General features: G+C 42.1%; 1 protein-coding gene across 1 annotated transcript; it reads left to right on the top strand.

Annotated features, from left to right (window-relative positions):
* The first annotated feature begins 8,832 nt into the window (after positions 1-8,832).
* LOC141098391 (hydroxycarboxylic acid receptor 2-like) lies at positions 8,833-10,497 on the top strand. The gene has a single exon (XM_073586145.1). It carries the CDS (start codon positions 8,867-8,869, stop codon positions 9,851-9,853), a length of 987 nt encoding a protein of 328 aa, XP_073442246.1. The 5' UTR covers positions 8,833-8,866; the 3' UTR covers positions 9,854-10,497.
* Positions 10,498-21,340: the final 10,843 nt, after the last annotated feature.

Raw genomic sequence — 21,340 nt, 5'->3', positions numbered from 1 at the left:
CCCTGAAAATGTATATTAAATTTAATGTTATATCAATGCAGCAACTGAGAAATGCATCAAAATAAGTGTTTTGTGAAAACTATTGTTAGATGAAGGAACTTTAAGTAAATGATTAGTAATTCGTGGGAAGGTCTGGGAGGGGCTTCAGCAATATAGGGGTCTGTAGATGCCTAGTACACTGCCTGCACCTTATGCTGCTGTGCATCATCTGCTGTAGTACTGTTCCCTGCTTGACCAAATTTAACTTCTGTCATCTACATCAGTATAGCTGCCTTTGTGGTTTTACATAATTAACTAGCTCTAAAGCGGGTTTTACACATAGCGGTATCGCTAGCAATATCGCTAAAACGTCACTGATTTTGTGACGTTATAGCGATATCGCTATGTGTGATACTTACCTCCGACTGGCTCCCCCGCTGTCCTTCGCGCGAGATCGGGCGGCTCCATTTCTCGTCGTCTGCTTCCTGCTGTGTGAGACGAGCGACGCGTGGAGGCGGGCGGGAGGACGTCAGGATCGCTGTGTGAAAGGTATCGTGCGCTGCGTCGCTGTGAGATCTGCCTGTGTGACAGCTCACTAGCGATCATTTAGCGATGCACCAGCGATCCTGACCGCGTCATATCGCTGGTCGGATCGCTGGTGCATCGCTAAATGTAAAAGGGCCTTAACAGAGCTCAATTATCCTCCACAAAGGCAGGACAGAGCTGTTTGTTGTCTGCTGCTGATGTAAAACTGCAAACATCGCTCTATTGCATTTGACAGAAGAGAAAACTTGGTGTGGAGACGCAGGGGGTGAGGGGTTGGTGAGTGCTCTTGTCCACTGGCCTGAGACTGCAGGGACCAGGGCTCATCCCAATGAACACCTGCTCTCCTTTTCCCCTGGGCAAAATACTACTGAGACCACATAGGGTGAGGCTAAAACAGTGCGGCAATACTTTATTGAACCACCAGACCCACCGTAACATAAGGAACAGTTCCAGCAAAATACACCAGATGGAGCAAATTATAGTCTCATCCAGTCACTGGCTCACCAGGATTAGAGCAGCTGAAACTTTGGGGCTTCCAGGGTTTTCTACACCCACCAGTAGGACCCCTCTTTTGGTGGGCATCTACAGAGATGAGGCAACAAGCTTAGGAAACTAACCAAGAGCCATGAGGTATGTGGCCAGGAGACCGGATTGTCCAAACCTGGATTCTTCAAGACATCTGAGGGTTCTGCGATGGTCAATGGAGCAGATCTGTGTTTTGCCAGCTGGGTCATGGTCCCGTAAGCTGGTATTCTGTAGAGTTTTAAATCTGTGTCCCTCTTGATTGAGTCATGTTGTCCTGATAGAGTGTGCCATTATGGAGTCATAGTGTCCTGGCTCTTGTTCTGTCAACTCACTCTTGATATAGAGGCATATCCCCCTTATATAATTCATAACTGTCCTTCAAGCCATCATCCACAAGTCAAGGGGAAGATGTAATGAGATTAACTCGCATTGTTTGAGTATTTAATAAATCTGCCTACTTTGTCCTCTGTTTTGCAGGTCAACAAGCTACAGAACACACACAATGGTCAATCAACATATTTATCAAACATCCATTGTTCAATGAACCTGCATCCCTGTCTTGCAAAGATAGCAGACAAATTACAGCAAACCAAGTAAATTGTCAACATAGAAAATAAAAAAAATGTCCCCAAGGACTGGGAAAAACCATTAAGTGCAAACACATATTCCCATTAAAACATCAATTTTAATATACATATTAAGAGACAAAGAGCATTGTCTTTGACTGTTTTATGTATATAATCTGTCTATTCTTGTTTAAGATCTATCCTTCATCCCTTTATTATGCCCATTGTTTTCCAACCTATAGATCATTAGGGGCAAATCGGGTGAGGCTGGGATAGCCGCCACGGAGTGGGGGCACCAAAAATCCTATCTTTTTAGAGTGCCAACGTCCACTGTCAGGAAGGGACAGCAGGCTATTGTGTTTTTTTGCTTGTGTTATTTATTACACTGGGTTGGTGAATTTTTAGCCAATATCTATTAAAATTGATGTTTTAATGGGAATATATGTTTGCACTTAAAGTATCAACATCCAGGCTTATATGAACAATAGTCTGTGTTTCTTGATCAACAAAAGGAAACAAAATTCAAAAGTTTACAAAAATAATAGCCTATGTCTCAGGGCCTACTGAATTTATGGCTGGATAATGAAAATGAAATGCTATCGTCACACTGCTATATGCATCAATAGGGCAGCATTTGAAGTATCACATCACTGATCTCAAGCAATAAACACAGCTCAACTAACCTCAGCCTCTGTATATAAAGCCCACTCCTATAGTATATCCTTTCAGCCCCTCTATACAGAGCCCCTTACTGCAGTACATCAGTCATTTCAGCCCCTTCTGCAATATATCTCTCCTCTCAGCCTCCTGTACACAGCACAGCCTGCAGTACATCTCTTCACTCAGTCACATGTAAATACAATCTATCTCCTCTTTTCTATACACAGCCCCATCTTGCAGTACATTGCACACAGGCACATCACTGTTTCCTGGTATGAACTTTACAGTGTAATGAAAGAGACTTTGCTCTTTTCTATGACATCATCCCTCAAAGTAATAAAGGATAACCAGCGCTAGACAACATTCACATACCTCCACATGAGCGCAGGATTCAACGTGCGGGCAGACTACTCACACTGAAGACTCACAGGTGCGTGAACACCCCGACAGAAGACGTCATTCAAATCAAACGTGGTCTTATAATAATGTACACATTGATTTGTATCAATATAACTAGGTTTTATATCAGCCCCATTTTGTACATATCACTCCCACTGAGAATGCATCTACAGTCTCTATGTCTATTTACCCATTGCCATTGGAACCATCCCATTGTTCCAATGACCCTGATTGACTCTGCACTGTGAAGTCTCAATTGGCATCCTGTCAGCATAGCTGTGTCTACAATGCAGCTTCTACTTTGAGGGATGTTATGCAGATGAGAAGATGAAGGGTGGTCTGTGATTGGTAAAAAAAACAACTTATTTATTGATTGCACAAAGGAGACAAAGTGTCCCACACTCCCCCTGCCTCTATGTCTCCTTTGTGAAATCAATAAAGAAGTTTTTACCCATCACAGACCGCCACCCTTCATCTTCTTATCTGCATATATTCCCTCAAAGTAGAAGCCGCATTGTAGACAAAGCACAGCTTTGCTGATAGGATGCTAATTGAGGGAGACTTCATAGTGCAGTCAACCAGGGTCATTGGAACTATTGGATGGTTCCAATGGCAATGGGTAAATAGAGCCTAGAGACGCATCCTTAGGGGGGGTGATATGTACAAAATGGGGTGGATTTAACCCCTTCATGACCCAGCCTATTTTGACCTTAATGACCTGGCCATTTTTTGCAATTCTGACCAATGTCCCTTTATGAGGTAATAACTCACGAACGCTTCAACGCATCCTAGCAATTCCGAGATTGTTTTTTCGTGACATATTAGGCTTCATGATAGTGGTATATTTAGGTCGATAATTTTTGCGTTTATTTGTGAAAAAAATGGAAATTTGGCGAAAATTTTGAAAATTTTGCAATTTTCAAATTTTGAATTTTTATTCTGTTAAACCAGAGAGTTATGTGACCCAAAATAGTTAATAAATAACATTTCCCACATGTCTACTTTACATCAGCACAATTTTGGAAACAACATTTTTTTTCGTTAGGAAGTTATAAGGGTTAAAAGTTGACCAGCAATTTCTCATTTTTACAAAATTTACAAAACCATTTTTTTTAGGGACCACCTCACATTTGAAGTCACTTTGAGGGGTCTATATGGCAGAAAATACCCAAAAGTGTCACCATTCTAAAAACTGCACCCCTCAAGCTACTCAAAACTACATTCAAGAAGATTATTAACCCTTCAGGTGCTTCACAGGAACTAAAGTAACATGGAATGAAAAAATGGAGATTTTAATTTTTCCAACCAAAATTTTATTTTAGCATCAGTTTTTTCATTTTCACATGGGTAACAGGATAAAATGTATCCTAAAATTTGTTGGGCAATTTCTCCTGAGTACACTGATACCTCATATGTGGTCATAAACCACTGTTTGGGCGCACCGCAAGGCCCGGAAGGGAAGGAGCGCCATGTGACTTTTTGATTGGAAAATTAGCTCCAATCGTTAGCGGACACCATGTCGCATTTGGAGAGCCCCTGTGTGCCTAAACATTGGAGCTCCCCCACAAGTGACCCCATTTTGGAAACTAGACCCCCGAAGGAACTTATCTAGATGTGTGGTGAGCACTTTGAACCCCCAAGTGCTTCACAGAAGTTTATAACGCAGAGCAGTGAAAATAAAAAAATATTTTTTTTTCCTCAAAAATGATTTTTTAGCCCGCTATTTTTTATTTTCCCAAGGGTAACAGGATAAATTGGACCCCAAAAGTTGTTGTCCAGTTTGTCCTGAGTACACTGGTACCCCATATGTGGGGGAAAACCACTGTTTGAGCGCACGGCATGACTCAGAAGGGAAGGAGCGTCATTTGACTTTTTGAATGGAAAATTAGCTCCAATCGTTAGCGGACACCATGTTGTGTTTGCAGAGCCCCTGTGTGCGTAAACTTTGGAGCTCCCCCACAAATGACCCCATTTTGGAAACTAGACCCCCTAAGGAACTTATCTAGATGCATAGTGAGCACTTTGAACCCCCAGGTGCTACACAGAAGTTTATAACGCAGAGCCGTTAAAATAAAAATATTTTTTTTCCCTCAAAAAATAAATTTTTAGCCTGCTATTTTTTATTTTCACAAAGGTAACAGGATAAATTGGACCCCAAAAGTTGTTGTCCAGCTTGTCCTGAGTACGCTGGTACCACATATGTGGGGGGGACCACTGTTTGGGCACACGTTGGGGCTCAGAAGGGAAGTAGTGACGTTTTGAAATGCCGACTTGATGGAATGGTCTGTGGGCGTCATGTTATGTTTGCAGAGCCCCTGATGTACCTAAACAGTGGAAACCCCCCACAAATGACCCAATTTTGGAAACTAGATCACCCAAGAAACTAATATAGATGTGTGGTGAGCACTTTGAACCCCCAAGTGCTTCACAGAAGTTTATAACGCAGAGCCGTGAAAATAAAAAAAATTTTTTTTTTCTCAAAAAATTATTTTTAGTCCACTATTTTTTATTTTCACAAGGGTAACAGGATAAATTGGACCCCAAAAGTTGTTGTCCAGTGTGTCCTGAGTGCGCTGGTACCCCATAAGTGGGGGGGGACCACTGTTTGGGCACACGTTAGGGCTCGGAAGGGAAGTAGTGACGCTTTGAAATGAAGACTTGATGGAATGGTCTGTGGGCGTCATGCTACATTTGCAGAGCCCCTGATGTACCTAAACAGTGGAAACCCCCCACAAGTGACCCCATTTTGGAAACTATATCACCTAAGGAACTAATCTAGATGTGAGGTCAGCACTTTGAACCCCCAAGTGCTTCACAGAAGTTTATAACGCAGAGCTGTGAAAATAAAAAAATATTTTTTTTCCTCAAAAAGTGATTTTTAGCCCACTCTTTTTTATTTTCACAAGGGTAACAGGATAAATTGGACCCCAAAAGTTGTTGTCCAGTTTATCCTGAGTACGCTGGTACCCCATATATGGGGGGGACCACTGTTTGGGCACACGTTGGGGCTCGGAAGGGAAGTAGTGACGCTTTGAAATGCCGACTTGATGGAATGGTCTGTGGGCGTCATGTTACGTTTGCAGAGCCCCTGATGTACCTAAACAGTGGAAACCCCCCACAAGTGACCCCATTTTGGAAACTAGACCCCCCAAGGAACTTATCTAGATGTGTGGTGAGCACGTTGAACCCCAAAGTGCTTCACAGAAGTTTATAACGCAGAACCGTGAAAATAAAAAATCTTTTTTTTCCACAAAAATAATTATTTTAGCCCATTTTTTTATTTTCCCAAGGGTAACAGGAGAAATTAGACCCCCAAAGTAGTTGTGCAATTTTTCCTGAGTACCCTGATACCCCATAAGTGGGGGTACACCACTGTTTGGGCACACGTCGGGGCTCGAAATGGAGGGAGCACCGTTTGACTTTTTGAACGCAAAATTGGCTGGAATAAATGGTGGCTCCATGTCGCGTTTGGAGAGCCCCTGATGTGCCTAAACAGTGGAAACCCCTCAATTCTATCTCCAACTCTAACGCCAACACACCCCTAACCCTAATCCCAACCCTAATCATAACCCTAACCACAACCTTAATCCCAACACAGCCCTAACGAAATCCCAACTCTAACCCTAACCACAAGCCTAACCGTAATCCCAACCCCAACCCTAATCCCAATTCCAACCCTATCCCTAAATTCAACCCTATCCCTAAATTCAACCCTAACCCTTAGTCCAACCCTAACCCCTAGTCCAACCCTAACCCCTAGTCCAACCCTAACCCCTAGTCCAACCCTAACCCTTAGTCCAACCCTAACACTAGCCCTAACCCTAACCCTAATGGAAAAAAAAAAATATATTTTATTATTTGTCCCTACCTATGGGGGTGATAAGGGGGGCGGTGATTTACTTTTTATTTATTTTGATCACTATGAAAGTTTATCATAGTGATCAAAATAAATGAATGAATCTGCAGCGTTGCAGATTCGATTCGGCGCACTGCGCGTGCGCCCGCCATCTTGCAAGATGGCGGCGCCCATGACGCTGGACGGCAGGACACCGGGACGGATAGCGGGAGATCGGAGGCACAAAGGAGGGTGAGGGGGTGATCGGAGGGTGAGAGGGGATGATCGGAGGGCTGGGAGGGCAGAGGGAAGGCGGGGGGGCAGATCATGACGGCGGCCGATCGGTGCCGTCAGAAGGTGGCGGCAGCCAATCGGTGCCGTCAGTCGGTGTGGGGGGGGGGGTCGGGTCTCGGTGTCCAGCCATGGCCGATGCTATTTCAGCATCGGCCATGGCTGGATTGTAATATTTCACCAATTTTCATTGGTGAAATATTACAATCGCTCTGATTGGCAGTTTCACTTTTAACAGCCAATCAGAGCGATCGTAGGCACGTGGGGGCTAAGCCACACCCCCAGGTGTTAACTCTGAAGGGTCCTTTGTGTGCGGGTCGGGTGACCTTTCAGTGACCCCGGTCACCCGACCCGCAGGGGGGCTATTTATAGCATGACGCCTACGTAGGCGTCATAGGTCGTTTGGGCACTGCTTTTCATGACGCCTACGTAGGCGTCATAGGTCGTGAAGGGGTTAAAACCTAGTTATATTGGCACAAATGTGTAACCCTTTAGAGGTGCTAAAAACAATTAATTCAACCTAGTGGCAGATAGGGGCCTGTGGCTATCCACTGAAGATTCATCAAGTGCGGATAGATGCTCGAGTACTTACAGCACCTGTCAGCAAGAGACTGGAACATTTAGCCCTCACATTTCCTTAGAAGGAGGACGGTCAACAACCTAGTATCAAAGAATAATTCTCTGTTGATTAAGAAAAGATTTGGAGTACATGAAAGTAATGGAGGAGGAAGAGCAGCCAACTTATCCCACAGCCAAAAATCTTTATGGGCATCTATGTCCTTGCATAAAGATTGTTTTTATTAGAATGATCCAGTATGTATTTCAAACAGCCTTTTTACTTGAGGACTTATTTCTTTGTTGGGCGAAATGTAGTTTTGAATTATATTCATTTTACCACATTCAACCAGTTTTTATTTTTAGTTTTTTGGAGGGTGGGTGGAGGGGATGGTCAGTTTACGTCACGTTGGTGATTGTGTGGTAACATAATTTTCAGGTAACTGCAGTTATGGCAATACAAAGCTTGTATAATTGTTTTTATTATTCATTTTAGGCAATTTGTATAAACAAAATGAATGAATACATTCGTTTGTGTGAGGGTTATTTTTTTGTGTTCTGCTTCAATCACTTTTTATTGAATTTTTGGATAAGTGCAGTGACAAAAAAATGACAATTCTGGCATTTAAATTTTTGGGGGGGACTTTACAGGGAAAACTGTATGGGTTATATATATATATTTGTTTTTTAATGTCTTCATTTTAAATGGAGGAAAGAGAGAGGACTTTGAATATTTAGTTTTTTTTTATATTTCAAAAACTTTTTTTTTTTCTTTTTATGTCCCCTTAGGGTATTTGAACTTATAATTGCCTGTTCTAAATACTGGAATACAGCTAAAATGATGGTCTTCACAAGAGTACCAACATAACAGTTATTGGGGCCATCAGTAGCCTCCCACCCCAGATCTTCTCCTCTGGTGTGTATAGGTAATTGCGGTACTAAGAATTTTACATGAATTTTTTCACTCTTTTTGTTGTTGTCCAATAAAATTGTTTCATTTTAGCCGATTTGCCTTGAGATGGATTTTTTTTTCTTGTGTTCTAAGAAGTTCAGTGGCGGCTCACCATGATCCGTGCTGGGTGTTAGCTGGCTTGGGGAATAAGCAGACCGGTAAGCTGACTATGTTTTTTTACTTCATATTATTTCTATGAGAGTCATGGAAATGACTTGAATGATATTGCATTTTCCTCGTTATCTTAACACCTGGCTATGTGTGAAATTGACTTGCTATACTCGCTTGTAACCTTGGTTTTCATGAGTTGTGGCTTTAAAAGGAGCAGCAACAAATGTGGTTTCATTGCAAAACCACTTAAGATCTATAATCTGTACTATGACTCATATTTAGAAAACAGGCTATTAGCGAATTATAATTAGTCTTGGGTGATTCTGCAGAAAATTACTTCCTCTTCTCTGAGTTTAAAGTTAGCTCTCAGTATTTTTTTTGCTATTTCTTTACATTTTCAGCACCATCTAAAACATTTCATATGAAGGATTTTATTACTGCCAGAACATGAACATCTCAAGCTGCTGTTTCTTTGATGAACAAGTTCTCTTCCACCTTCTTCCTCCCATACTAATTCTAATCACTGTGTTGGGATCTGTTTTCAATTGCATTGCTTTATGGGCATTTTGCTTTCATATCAAGGCATGGAAAGCCAGCACAGTTTATCTCTTCAACTTGTCAGTGGCTGATTTTCTTCTCATTATCTGCCTGCCCTTCAGAACAGACTATTATCTGAAGAAGAAGGACTGGATTTACGGAGATGTCCCATGCAGAGTAATGCTTTTCATGCTTGCAATGAACAGGACAGGAAGCATCTTCTTTCTCACATTGGTTGGCCTGGATAGGTACTTTAAAGTTGTTCATCCATATAATAAAATCAACTCCTTATCTACAATGTCCGCTACCATTATTTCATGTGTTATATGGCTTACAACAATTTCAATTAATTCCTTAGTTCTCTTTAAAGACCGATCTGGAAGAAACATATTAAACAAAACAAATTGTGACAGTTTTATGGTGTGCACTGCTGCCACATACTCGCAAGACTATCTCTTCATTATTCAGTTTTTCCTTCCTTGGTGCATTGTTCTTTTTTGTTCTTACAGCATCATACGGAAACTCAGACAGAGGAATCTGGACAGGGACTCGAAAATCAGGAAAGCGGTGAAATGCATCATATCCGTTGGGATTGTGTTCTTTGTATGTTTTTTACCAAGTGTGTCCACTCGGATTGAAGTCTTAAGGCTTTTGGCTACTCCACAAAGGAAAGACTGCAACATATATAGAACTATAGACACAGCATTTTATATTACAGTTTGCATAACATATATGAACAGCATGTGCAACCCTTTGGTTTATTTCTTCTCCAGCCCTTCATTCAGCATGTTTTATCGAAAGATCATGAGATGTTCAAAAACTGATGAACCGGAATCGGATACAAATCCTACCAACACAACCAACTTTACTTGTAACAATCAGCAACTGTCAAACTGAATGAAGATATTTAGCCTTCTGTTTCTCCAAGTATTTGATAGTTCTTTGTTTTGCAGCTATTGCAGTTTATTTTACAGCCATGTTTTTGCAATATGACCAGTCACAATTATGGTTATTGAAAGAAAAAATATATAAGTTGCAAAAAGAATCAAATTTAAAATATTGACGTAAAAACGTTCCAAGTTCTTCAGTTAAAACTTACATGCTATATAATTTTGAAAAATTACATACATTGTTTCCACACCAGTAGTATACAACTTGTAGGATGAAAATGTATCAGGGTCAACTATGTGCCAAAATTTCAGAACAAACTGTTTGGCTCAGTTTCAAGAGAACATTGAGCTGTACAGATTCAAAGCATTGCTGTGTATTCTTCGACTATTGCATGATACCCTAGCGGCAATAATTGCTAATTTTACACTTGTCAGTATAGAAAGGGTTTTAGAAGCTTAAACAATTATCATTGTTTCAAGATGTGTAGCTCTTTAGCTAATTAATGTGTTGTTGCAATTTATGCATCAGTACATTCAATTGTATACTTCTAGTTTTTTCACAGCATAAGTTTTTTTTCTTTCTTAAATGTCAATTGCAAAAAGCATTAAAGAACTTTCATATTGATGTCTTCCTTTTACAGTTTCATTACTTTTTTTCTTAAAACAGATTACAATGTTTTGTAGATAACAGTTGAATGGATGAAATGTTAGCAATTCTTCAGTTTTTACAAATTTTCTTGACCCTTATTCATTTATCAGTACACGTTGACCATATCTGGATCAGCAATTCATGTCATTATATCCATTTATTTGGGTTAAAAGGTATACAAAAGAGAATTACAGTAACTCAAAAATCTCGTCTCTGGATATAAAAAAAAAACCCCCATAAAAGAATCCAGGGCCTCTGCTGCACCTCCCGCACCCTGAATGTCTTTACTTTTGACCAGAATTCAATTTCCCTATGCATTCCATAGAGACTCACAATGAGGGTACACACATCGAAGAGCCAAAGTGCGAGTCACATGATACAGTGGAGGACCAAATTGGAAGAGATATTTTCTGTAAAAAGTTTTTGATAGGCAAATTGTCGTAGCTATGATTTAACTTCCATTCGAGTAACTTTTTTAGGAGAGTGCTTCTTTAACCAGCCATATTAATGGTTAAAAATGTGTAAAAATTAAAAAACAAACAAAACAAAACTACAAATAAACTGTTCATTCTTTTCAGATTTTGTATAAAAATGTTTAGCAGATATAATAAAACCTTGTATCCAAAAACAAATGGCTCTTTTGTGATTCTGAATTTATTTAATATTGATTGTGTGCAATTATCCACACCATAAATGGATAAAATTGGAAAGTGCTTGTAAAAACAGCTTTGTAATTTACTCTTCATAAGAAAAAATGCTCTCAGATCTAAAGAACAGAGGCATTTTTTTATTCCATTGTGTACTGCTCATCGCCCTAGTTATCGACTACCTATGTAATGTGTTAGAGGTGGCATTTTCCTAGACAAGTAGCACACATCTGCAAAATTTTCGCTATAGAACTTGCCAGCTCTGGAGCTGCGTGGATCGCTGGATCTAGCTGCCTCAGTACTTCTTTGATGCTCCAGAGGGAAACCTTCATTCAGTTTGGACTACCAGGTCAGATATTCAGCTGTTCTGAACTATCAATCTTCAGAAGAGTATCAACCCTTGGTAATTAGAAAGATGGGAGTAAGGGTACCGTTACACCTAGCGATGCACCAGCGATCCCGACTAGCGATATGACGCGGTCAGGATCGCTGGTGCATCGCTAGGTGGTCGCTAGTGAGCTGCCACACAGGCAGATCTCACCAGCGACATCGCTGGGGACGGGGATCGCTACTTACCTGTCAGACGCGGCGATCCTGACGTCCTCCCGCCCGGCTCCACGCGTCGCTCGTCGTCACAGCAGGAAGCGCAGCAGGAAGTGGCCGACGAGGAATGGTCCAGGAGCTTCTCGCGCGATCAGCGATAACCAGCGGGGGAGCCGGTCGGAGGTAAGTATCACATGCAGCGATATCGCTAGCAATATCGCTGCAACGTCACAAAATCGGTGACTACAGCGATATTGCAAGCGATATCGCAGTGTGTAACAGGGGCTTAAGGAAAGCTGTGCAGAAGACTGACAGTGAGAATAACCCTTTAAAGTGAAGGAAATAATTATTTGATCCCTTGCTGATTTTGTAAGTTTGCCCACTGACAAAGACATGAACAGTCTATAATTTTAAGGGTAGGTTAATTTTAACATTGAGATAGAATATCAAAAATAAAATCCAGAAAAATCACATTGTATAAATTATATATAGTAAGTCTATTTGCATTTTGTAGTGAGAAATAAGTATTTAATCCTCTTCCGACCATTAAGAGTTGTGGCTCCTACAGACCAGTTAGATGCTCCTAATCAACTTCTAACCTGCATTAAAGACAGTGTCTTACATAGTCACCTTTATAAAAGACTCCTGTCCACAGACTCAATCACTCAGACTAACCTCTACAACATGGGCAACATTAAGATCATGGAGTGGCCTAGCCAGTCTCCAGACCTTAATCCCATTCCCATGGAAAACTTATGAAGGGAGTTGAAGCTCCAAGTTACCAAGCGGCAGCCTCAAAATCTTAATGATTTAGAGATGATCTGCAAAGAGGAGTGAACCAAAATTCCTCCTGACATGTGCGCAAATCTCATCAACTACAAAAACAGTCTGACTGCTGTGCTTGCCAACAAAGGTTTTGCCACCAATTATTAAGTCTTATTTGCCAGAGGGATCAAATACTTATTTATTACTGCAAAATGCAAATATATTTATAGAATTTATAGAAAGTGATTGTCTGGATTTTACTTTTGATATTCTATCTCTCAATGTTAAAATTAACCAGACTGTTCATGTCTTTGTCTGTGGGCAAACTTACAAAATCAGCAAGGGATCAAATAATTATTTCCTTCACTGTATGTGCACACTAAATAAGTTATTTGTTGATTTAACAGAATTGAAGGAGAAATTCTTCAGGGCATCAAGATGAATAATTACAGTGAGATACAGAGGTACTAGAAATCACAATTAAACAGGTTGTCCATGCTGAAATGAAAAGTCTACAGTCACTCTGTGCACACTTTCACGATTCTCTGTATTCCCTGTGCAGGTGGGTGGTCCTGTGACCTTATGCATACACTCTGCACAGGGACCCTTCTGTTTTTGTCTGCTAGTGGTGCAAAGCAAAATGGAAGCGGAGGTTGGAATGGAGTTCCTCTTCAGTGATGAGTCTCACTTTTGTCCTGAATACAATGATAGCCAGAGATTGGTGTGGAGACAACATGGGCACCGCCTTGAAGGTGCTTTCATGATAGAACATCACACAGCTCCCAACCTGGGATTATGGTGTGGGGTGGCATAATGTTTGGTAACCAGACCCCTCTAGTCTTCAGTCTATGTACACTAACAGTTCATTTTTACATTGATTTGGTGGTGGAACCAGTGCTACAGACATTTCTCCAAAGTGTCCCAAGAGCCATTTTTTAACAAGACAATGCCAGGCCCCAAATTGCTCATGTTACTTGGGAGCAGCCTTTATGGCTGAAAGGTGTTACCATGCTCTGCAGCATCTCTGGACTTGTCTCCCATCGAGTACATCTGTATCTTCATTGGTTGGTAATTGCAAAGGGAACTGCAAACAGTGGATCTTGATGATTTGCGTGACCAAGTGCATTCACCGTGGCAGAATATTCCTTTAACAACCATTAATAACTTCATTGATGGCAGCTAAGGTGTGTATGTGTGGGGGTTTCTGTGCGTGGTGCTCGTACTTGATAATGAGAAATCAATATGTTTTGAACATTTTGTTTCCTTTTTTATGATTTGCATATTATTAACATGTATATTGATCCTTTGATTTCCATAATTCCATTGCTTTTCCTTCTCGGTGTTGCAAATTCAGTGCTGAGTGTATTTCTGTTTTAATCTGAGTCTGAAGTTAAGGAATGAGAGGAAGAGGTGCTGAGATATTTGTTTTGTGCATTTGCTTTGTTTAGTGTTTTTAATATCTTCTTTAAATGTATAATACTCCTACATAATCCTCTTGAAGAAATTAATGTGGTACATTTGTTCATAGTTGTGGTAGTTGTGGTATCAAGTAATAAAACATGACTATTGGTTATCAGCCACCATCTGCTTGTAGAGAATGTATATGACTTCCTTTAATTAGTTATGTCAGTTTTATCTTTGTATTTCTACACAATTTATTTTAAAGAGCGTAGAAGACTCTGTTAGTAAAGCATTAACGTCTAAGTAAAAGCTTTATAACAGGCAATATATTCGTTCAACATTTTCTTATCTAATAATATGAGTTATTAATTTGGATTTTGAATAACACTCATGTGTCCCTGTTTGCAAAGTGACCCTATATCTAATCAATATTCTACCATTCAAGAGAAAACAAAAGAAAAACCATATGCCCCATGAATTTCAGCAGGTGGTGACATGCCGAACACGCTCCATTTATGATCACGGTCCAGTAATGTAAATATTATTCTCATGCTGGTATCCTAAAACAAAGATCACTGTAATCGGGAGACTTCTATACAGCAAGATAACAGATGTTGTTGTATATGATTTATAGAGTATTTCTGCCATGGTTTTTCCATATCTGTAGGACAAGGCTTGATATTCTTAGTACATGTCATAAATGTGCAGTTAGAGATTTGACTGTTTACGTTCTTCCAGTGCAGGAATCAGATGTTTGCTCAGCCTGCTTTCAAATGCTAAAGAGAAGCCATTCATTTTATAGCTTACGTTGCTGCTAAGTTTTCAGAACAAGCATAGATTTTAGACCTATTTACTTTTCCATGCATTTTGCGGACCGTGTGTATGGAAAAAAAATCACAGTGAGATATCCACTTTTCAATAGACTTACAAATCAAAATCAACTATGCAGGTCTACGAGATGGTGAAAACCACAGACTGAACATGGATGTCATCCATCTGAAATCTGTGCACTGTCCATCATTAAAGTTGGAATGGAAATGAGAAGCTTTGCAAATGTATTTTATTTTTTACAGCACCACAACCAGTGTTTAATTTTATTTCTGCGCTGGAGTAGTGCCACTAATGTAAGATCTCAGTACCTAATATTATACTTACCACCTACCGTTTTTAGCATGTACCGGCGCCCCTCCATTTCTGCGCCAGTAACCGCAACTTCTGACTGACTAGAAGTTAGAGGTAACAGTCACAAACTGTAGACTTGCATTGAAAAGTGACCCCAGGCTTGCTCCAGCAAATACTAGTGATATCCGGAAGGTCACAAACTACTGGAGACTGACGTGAGCTGCACGGATAAAAGATGAAGACGGCGGAAGGTAAGTATGACAATAGGGGCAGGGACCTTACATTGCTAGCTGTAATAAAAAAAACACTGGCGTGATACTTTAAATACATGAAAATTACTGACGTAGCACTGATGGTAAAAACGGATATATAGCCCAAACACATGAAAAATCGCATACCAATATACTGATGACACTCGGACCATTCTTTCCATACATGAAAAATCACGGATGTCTGAATGCGGTCTCAGTGGAACTTTGCCTTGCTGGTTATGGACAATAACATAAATGGAAAAAAAATGAATTCAATATAACATTCATGACTTGAAATACAACATATCTTGGGAAAAACATACAATCCTGACTATTTTTCTGCTGGAATACGGTGTTTTCAGATTATCACATGGCTTGAACTGAATCATATACAGTGTGTCCGTAAAGTCATAGTGCACTTTTGACCAGTCACAGGAAAGTGATCCCTGGATCTGATGCCCTAAAGGCCCTGTCACACTAAACGATGTCCCAGCGATCCCACCAATGATCCGACATGATGGGATCGCTGGGACATCGTTAGACAGCCCCAGCGATCAGGACCAGCGACGCTGGTTTCTAATGTAAACGTCGGGTATCCAGGAGCCGCGCGACTCCTGGATACCCGCTGTTTACCTTGGAAACCAGCGCGAGATCACTTAGTGTGACGGAGCCTTTAGACTTTTACTTTTGGGGTTATGTGAAGTAACACGTGTACATTGGACGTATCAACAACATTAATCACTTAACCCCTTAACGACCAGGGGTATTTTTGGTTTTACATGTTCATTTTTCCCTCCTTCTTTCCAGAGCCATAACTTTTTTATTTTTCTGTTTATATGGCCATGTGAGGGCTTATTTTTTGCGGGACGAGTTGTACTTTTAAATAACATCTTTGGTTTTACCATATCCTGTACTCGAAAACGGGAAAAAAAATTCCAAGTGCGGTGAAATTGCAAAAAAAGTGCAATTCCACACTTGTTTTTTGCTTGGCTTTTTTGTTAGGTTCACTAGATGCTAAATCTGACCTGCCATTATGATTCTACAGATCATTACGAGTTCATAGACACCAAACATGTCTATGTCCTCTTTTATCTAAGTGGTGAAAAAAAATTCCAAAGTTTACTAAAAAAAAAAAAAAAAATTTGCGCAATCTTCCGAGACCCGTAGCGTCTCCATTTTTCATTATCTGGGGTCGGGTGAGGGCTTATTTTTTCCGTGCCGGACTGACATTTTTAATGATACCACTTTTGTGCAGATACGTTCTTTTGATCGCCCGTTATTGCATTTTAATGCAATGTCTTGGTGACCAAAAAAACGTAATTCTGGCGTTTTGAATTTTTTTCTCGCTACGCCGTTTAGCGATCGGGTTAATGCTTTTTTTTTATTGATAGATCGGGCGATTCTGAACGTGGCGATACCTAATATGTGCATGTGGGATTTTTTTTTTACTGTTTTATTTTGATTGGGGCGAAAGGGGGGTGATTTGAACTTTTAGGTTTTTTTAATTTTTTTTTATTTTTAAACATTTTTTTTTTTTTTTTTACTTTTGGCATGCTTCAACCCGATCGGCTCTGCTACATATGGGCGATGAGCAGATCGCCCATATGTAGCAGATTTACTGCTGTGCTTTCATTGCCGACCACCGGTTGGCGCTGAAAGCCATATGCCTAGAACAACCATAGAGGTCTCATAGAGACCTCTGGTTGTCCAGACAACATGACGCCGGCCCCCGATCACGTGACGGGGGTCGGCGATGACGTCATTTCCGGTCCGGCGGCCGAAAATGCTATTTAAATGCCCGCTGTCAGCTTTGACAGCGGCATTTAACTAGTTAATAGGCGCGGGCGGACGGTGATTCCGCTCGCGCCTATAGCGGGCACATGTCAGCTGTTCATAACAGCTGACATGTCCCGGCTTTGATGCGGGCTCAGCGCAGGAGCCCTCATCAAAGCAGGGGAAATGTCTGATGACGGACTGTGTCCGTCATTGGACATTAAGGGGTTAAAACAGTGAATCACAGACGTTATTTACTCTGTTACACCAGACGTCCTTACCCGTGTGTGGCAAGAACTTCACTATCGTTTGGATATGTGTAGGGCAACAAATGGAGGCCACATCGAACTGCACTAGATAGGTATGAAACTGGGAGAGTTTTTCTTTTCTTTGGAGCAGATTTCACATTTCTATCATTTTTGTTGCTTTCCAGTGACTGGTCAAAAGTGCACCATGACTTTACGGACATACTGTATTATTACATATGAGCAAATCTTTTGAAATTCAAATTAACCAATTATACTGAACTTTCACCAAAAATTTTATTTGCAAATATCAATACTGGGATGTTAGTAATTGCTTGGAAAATACAAGTGAGGTAGAGGAGAGAGTGCAGACTTTCCTGGTTATAAGGGCTTACATTCTACAAGAGTGAGACTTACCTCATGACACTAGAGATGGAAAACGACTCTGCCGTACGAGCTGTGCTCCACTGATTTCAGATGGCCCAGGTACTGACCCTCACAGTATAAGGCATGATCCGTATGTTGACATCGCTGCAGGACACTATGAGTAGGCCTGTGCGGCAATGAAACATGGCGTTTGCCCGCTCTCTGATGCTTCAGTGGGGTGGGAAATGCAGCTAGGCAAGTATAATTTCTTGCTAACAGCAAATCGAATCTCAAAATGAATTCACAAGAAACTGCAAATTTAAGGAAATCAGAATCGAACTTGATCTTTCACTGATTGATCCGCTCATGTCTAAATAGTTTTTTTGGTTTATATAATTTCCCCTTTCGTCAACCGGGTCTATCAAGGAACTTTACAACAGAGAAATTGCAATAAATGAGCGCATAAATATATACTAATGTGTGTACTGTAGGGATTGTACTCACTCAGGTGCGATAGGAGGAAGACAGGAGGCACGTTCCTTTCAAAGTTCATATGGGTTTATTTGCTTCATAAACCTGGAAGCACTAACAAAAAGTAATACTGCCTTTAGAGCAGGTCCACAGCACAGTCCTCTAGTTAATCCGGGAGCTATGTGGGAGTTCCTGCTCTCCCAAGACACCAGCCACAACTAACTCACATGGCCAGGTCACATGACCCTGACCACACAAGTCCTGTCAGGATTCTGCTCTCTCAGGCCTGTGGGTACACAGGCTGGGGTTACGTCCAGCACTCAGGCTCGGTCTGGAGCCACGTACACAGAAGACTTTCCCCTCTTTGCACACAGACCATGTGCCAAACAGCCTCCATTACATAAGCTGTAACCACACCCACAGACCCGCCCATCTCTTATAGCTACCCGCAACCCGGACACAGGTGCAGTAAACGACATTTGTGCGCTTACATGCAATAAAGAAAAATACTCTGGGTTACATCACAGGGAGCAGCCATTCCTGTTAACAAACATATGCTGTCCATACAGGTCAGCGTAGGGTAATATAGTAATTCACAGATTTCCAAAGGCAAATAAATCCCTAACTAAGGACTCTAAAAATTAACTTTTGTTAAGTGCTTTAAAATGGAAATAAATTATTAAAATTCGTATTAACAGTGTGGTAATACTGGGCCAGGAGAGTACTAGTAACAGGACTAATGTCTCATAAATTACTCATCGCCCTAATCGTATGCACAATCAGTAGCTAGGGGTATGGGATCAGGTGCGACCGATAACTGTATCCCGTTTATCCGTCTTAGTTAGGGATTTATTTGCCTTTGGAAATCTGTGAATTACAGCCAACCTTGTGACACATACCTCCCATTGATCATGCAGCCATTAGCCTCCTTACATACCTTCCCTCTCTGTCTAAAGCCATGGCGCTTGGCACCTTCCCTTACCCGACCAGAGACCCTTCTCGGTCGGCTTTGGAAGTAAATCCATCTGTCATAACCGGGCCCTGTCACTGAACCCTTTTGTTACAGTAGGTTATCCGACTCTGTCCCCCTTCTCAGACAGGGTTGCCCCTTTGTTGGACCACCCATCCCCGACGGTCAGCACGGTGTTGCGATTCCCTTGGTCCCATACCTTCTGTCTGTTCTGACCCTTTGTTACTACGTCCGCTACAGGGTCTCTCACCTAGGTCACTCAGCACTGAGCTAACAGAGGAGTCACTATTTCTAACTCCTCCATTCTTTAGGGAACCCCTTCGTTTCTCCAGACCTCGGGTTGAAAGTGGCCACCATCTTCTTCACATTTCCTGCAGCTGTTTATGGACATGCAGCCTGTTAAGTCTTAGCAGCTGCACCTCTCTTAAGTATGCCACACGATAATCCAGGAGTATTAGGATATTCTACAGGCTCTCCATTGATCCGAACACGAAGAATGGAACCGTTCCACCTTCACCAGCTACCTGGGCTTCATCATCAGCCGGAATCCTCACTCTCACTACACCAGACTTATCTACGATCTCCTGCATTACTTTGCCAAGTCTCCCAATGATTTTTCTCACCAGATTCCTGGGCACTTGATCGATGTTCTCCAATTTCAACCGACCTTGGGCTTTTTTAAGCACGCTCCAGACGTCGAGCGGCTTCATCATTCCTCAACAAGATCCTCTGTTTTGTGAGAAGACAGTGTAGGTACATGTCACTCAGGATAGCCACCCGCTTCACCGTGACTTCCCTAGTCGACAGGATCACTAACCTATTAGACTGCCTTATGCACAGCCTCTCTGGTACAAGCTTCCCGCACGTCCTCGGGTACCTCTACCACACACTGGAAGAGTGAAATCTGTTCTTCTTGGACAGTGTTTGACCTTCTTGTCCTGAGAGTCAGAGTGGTTTTGAAAGACGTCGACCTCCCTTGTGAGGCTGTCTGCGTGGCACTTCCCGTGCAGGATTTCTTCCTCCTGGAGGCCACTTCTTTGGTCAGTCTCCCCAGCTCACTCTCTTTCATTGCGATCAAATAGAGAGAACCCGACAGTTCGTTCTGTAGATTGGAGAGCTCGGTTTTCGGGCCGTCCATGTATTTCTGGAGCTGGGCCTCAGCCTTTTGCTTAGCTTTCGGCTCGATCTTGAGCTCTCTGAGAACTTGATCCCGCTCTCCTGCCAGGCAGCGACGCTCGTCCTCTCTCCGGAGAAGCTCCTGCTGCTGCTTCTCATGGGCCTCTCTGATGCATACGTTCTTCTCCAAGTCGGCGGATAGCTCCTGGAGGGCTTGTTCACTTTGTGTCCTGACTGCAAATTCCTCAGATTTCTGTTCTTTCAGATGCATCAATTCGGCCTGTAAATCTGCCACTTTTTCTTCTCACTAGAAAACTCTTTGGCAAGGTCCTGGAACTCCTGCGCTGTGTTGCAGCAGGTCATGTCCAGCTGAGACATGTGTTCGGCGCCCTCCTATTGAGCCAAGCGCAGCTTCTCCTCGGTGGAGTGGACGGTATGAAACAGCTTCTGCTCCTGAGCTTCCTTCTCTCCAAGCTGAGCCATGGCTGCCGAGAGCTCGGACTCCAGGTGACGCAACTGATCCAGTTGGATGGAGTTGGCGGCTTCCATACTCGACACCTCTGTGCAGGGGTTTGTCAGTGGTAAAGTGACCGCCTTATCAAGGACATTAGCCTTGGTTGCACCTGACCCTGTCTCTTCTTCATCCCTCTTCTCATAGGGTGTAGCCTGTCCTGCCTTTCTGCGACCTCCGTTTCCCCGTCGTCGAGAGGAAGACTTGCCATTTGTACCCGGATCCATCTTACCGCACTCTTTCCCGCTTGCGTCAGTCTGAATGGGAGTCACTACTACTCACCCTGTCACCCAGGAACAACAAGTCCACACTTAGGTGCCAGACCCCTTTCCTGGAGCTACCCCGTTCTCAACGGTCACAGTTGGTCACCTCTGCTAAGTCCCAGAGTTGGTCAGACCGACACTTTTCTCCAGTCACCCCTAACTCTGGGACACCGACCTTAGAGGGTGCTACCTCCTTTTTATGCATCACACCATTAAGAACCCCTACCACCTGCTGCGGTGGGGCTCCTGTAGGGTCATTTCGGCTCCCCTCGAAGCAATCAGACACTCACCTTTCCTCCCACAAGTCCCCAAACTCTTCAAAGTCCTGGCCCATTACAACAGGGTATTGCAAATCCGGGACTACAGGTACGTCATGGCTGGAAAAAATAGTGGGCGTCTTA

The sequence above is a fragment of the Dendrobates tinctorius genome, unplaced genomic scaffold (genome assembly GCF_039654945.1).
Source record: "Dendrobates tinctorius isolate UK_male_01 unplaced genomic scaffold, ASM3965494v1 ptg000090l, whole genome shotgun sequence".
Lineage (NCBI taxonomy): Eukaryota > Metazoa > Chordata > Amphibia > Anura > Dendrobatidae > Dendrobates > Dendrobates tinctorius.
Note: the sequence above shows the minus strand (reverse complement) of the source record. Positions and strands in the feature narration are given on the sequence as shown.

Excerpts from the sequence above, each read along its gene's own strand:
- LOC141098391 (XM_073586145.1), top strand. The coding sequence starts at position 8,867 with ATGAACATCTCAAGCTGCTGTTTCTTTGATGAACAAGTTCTCTTCCAC.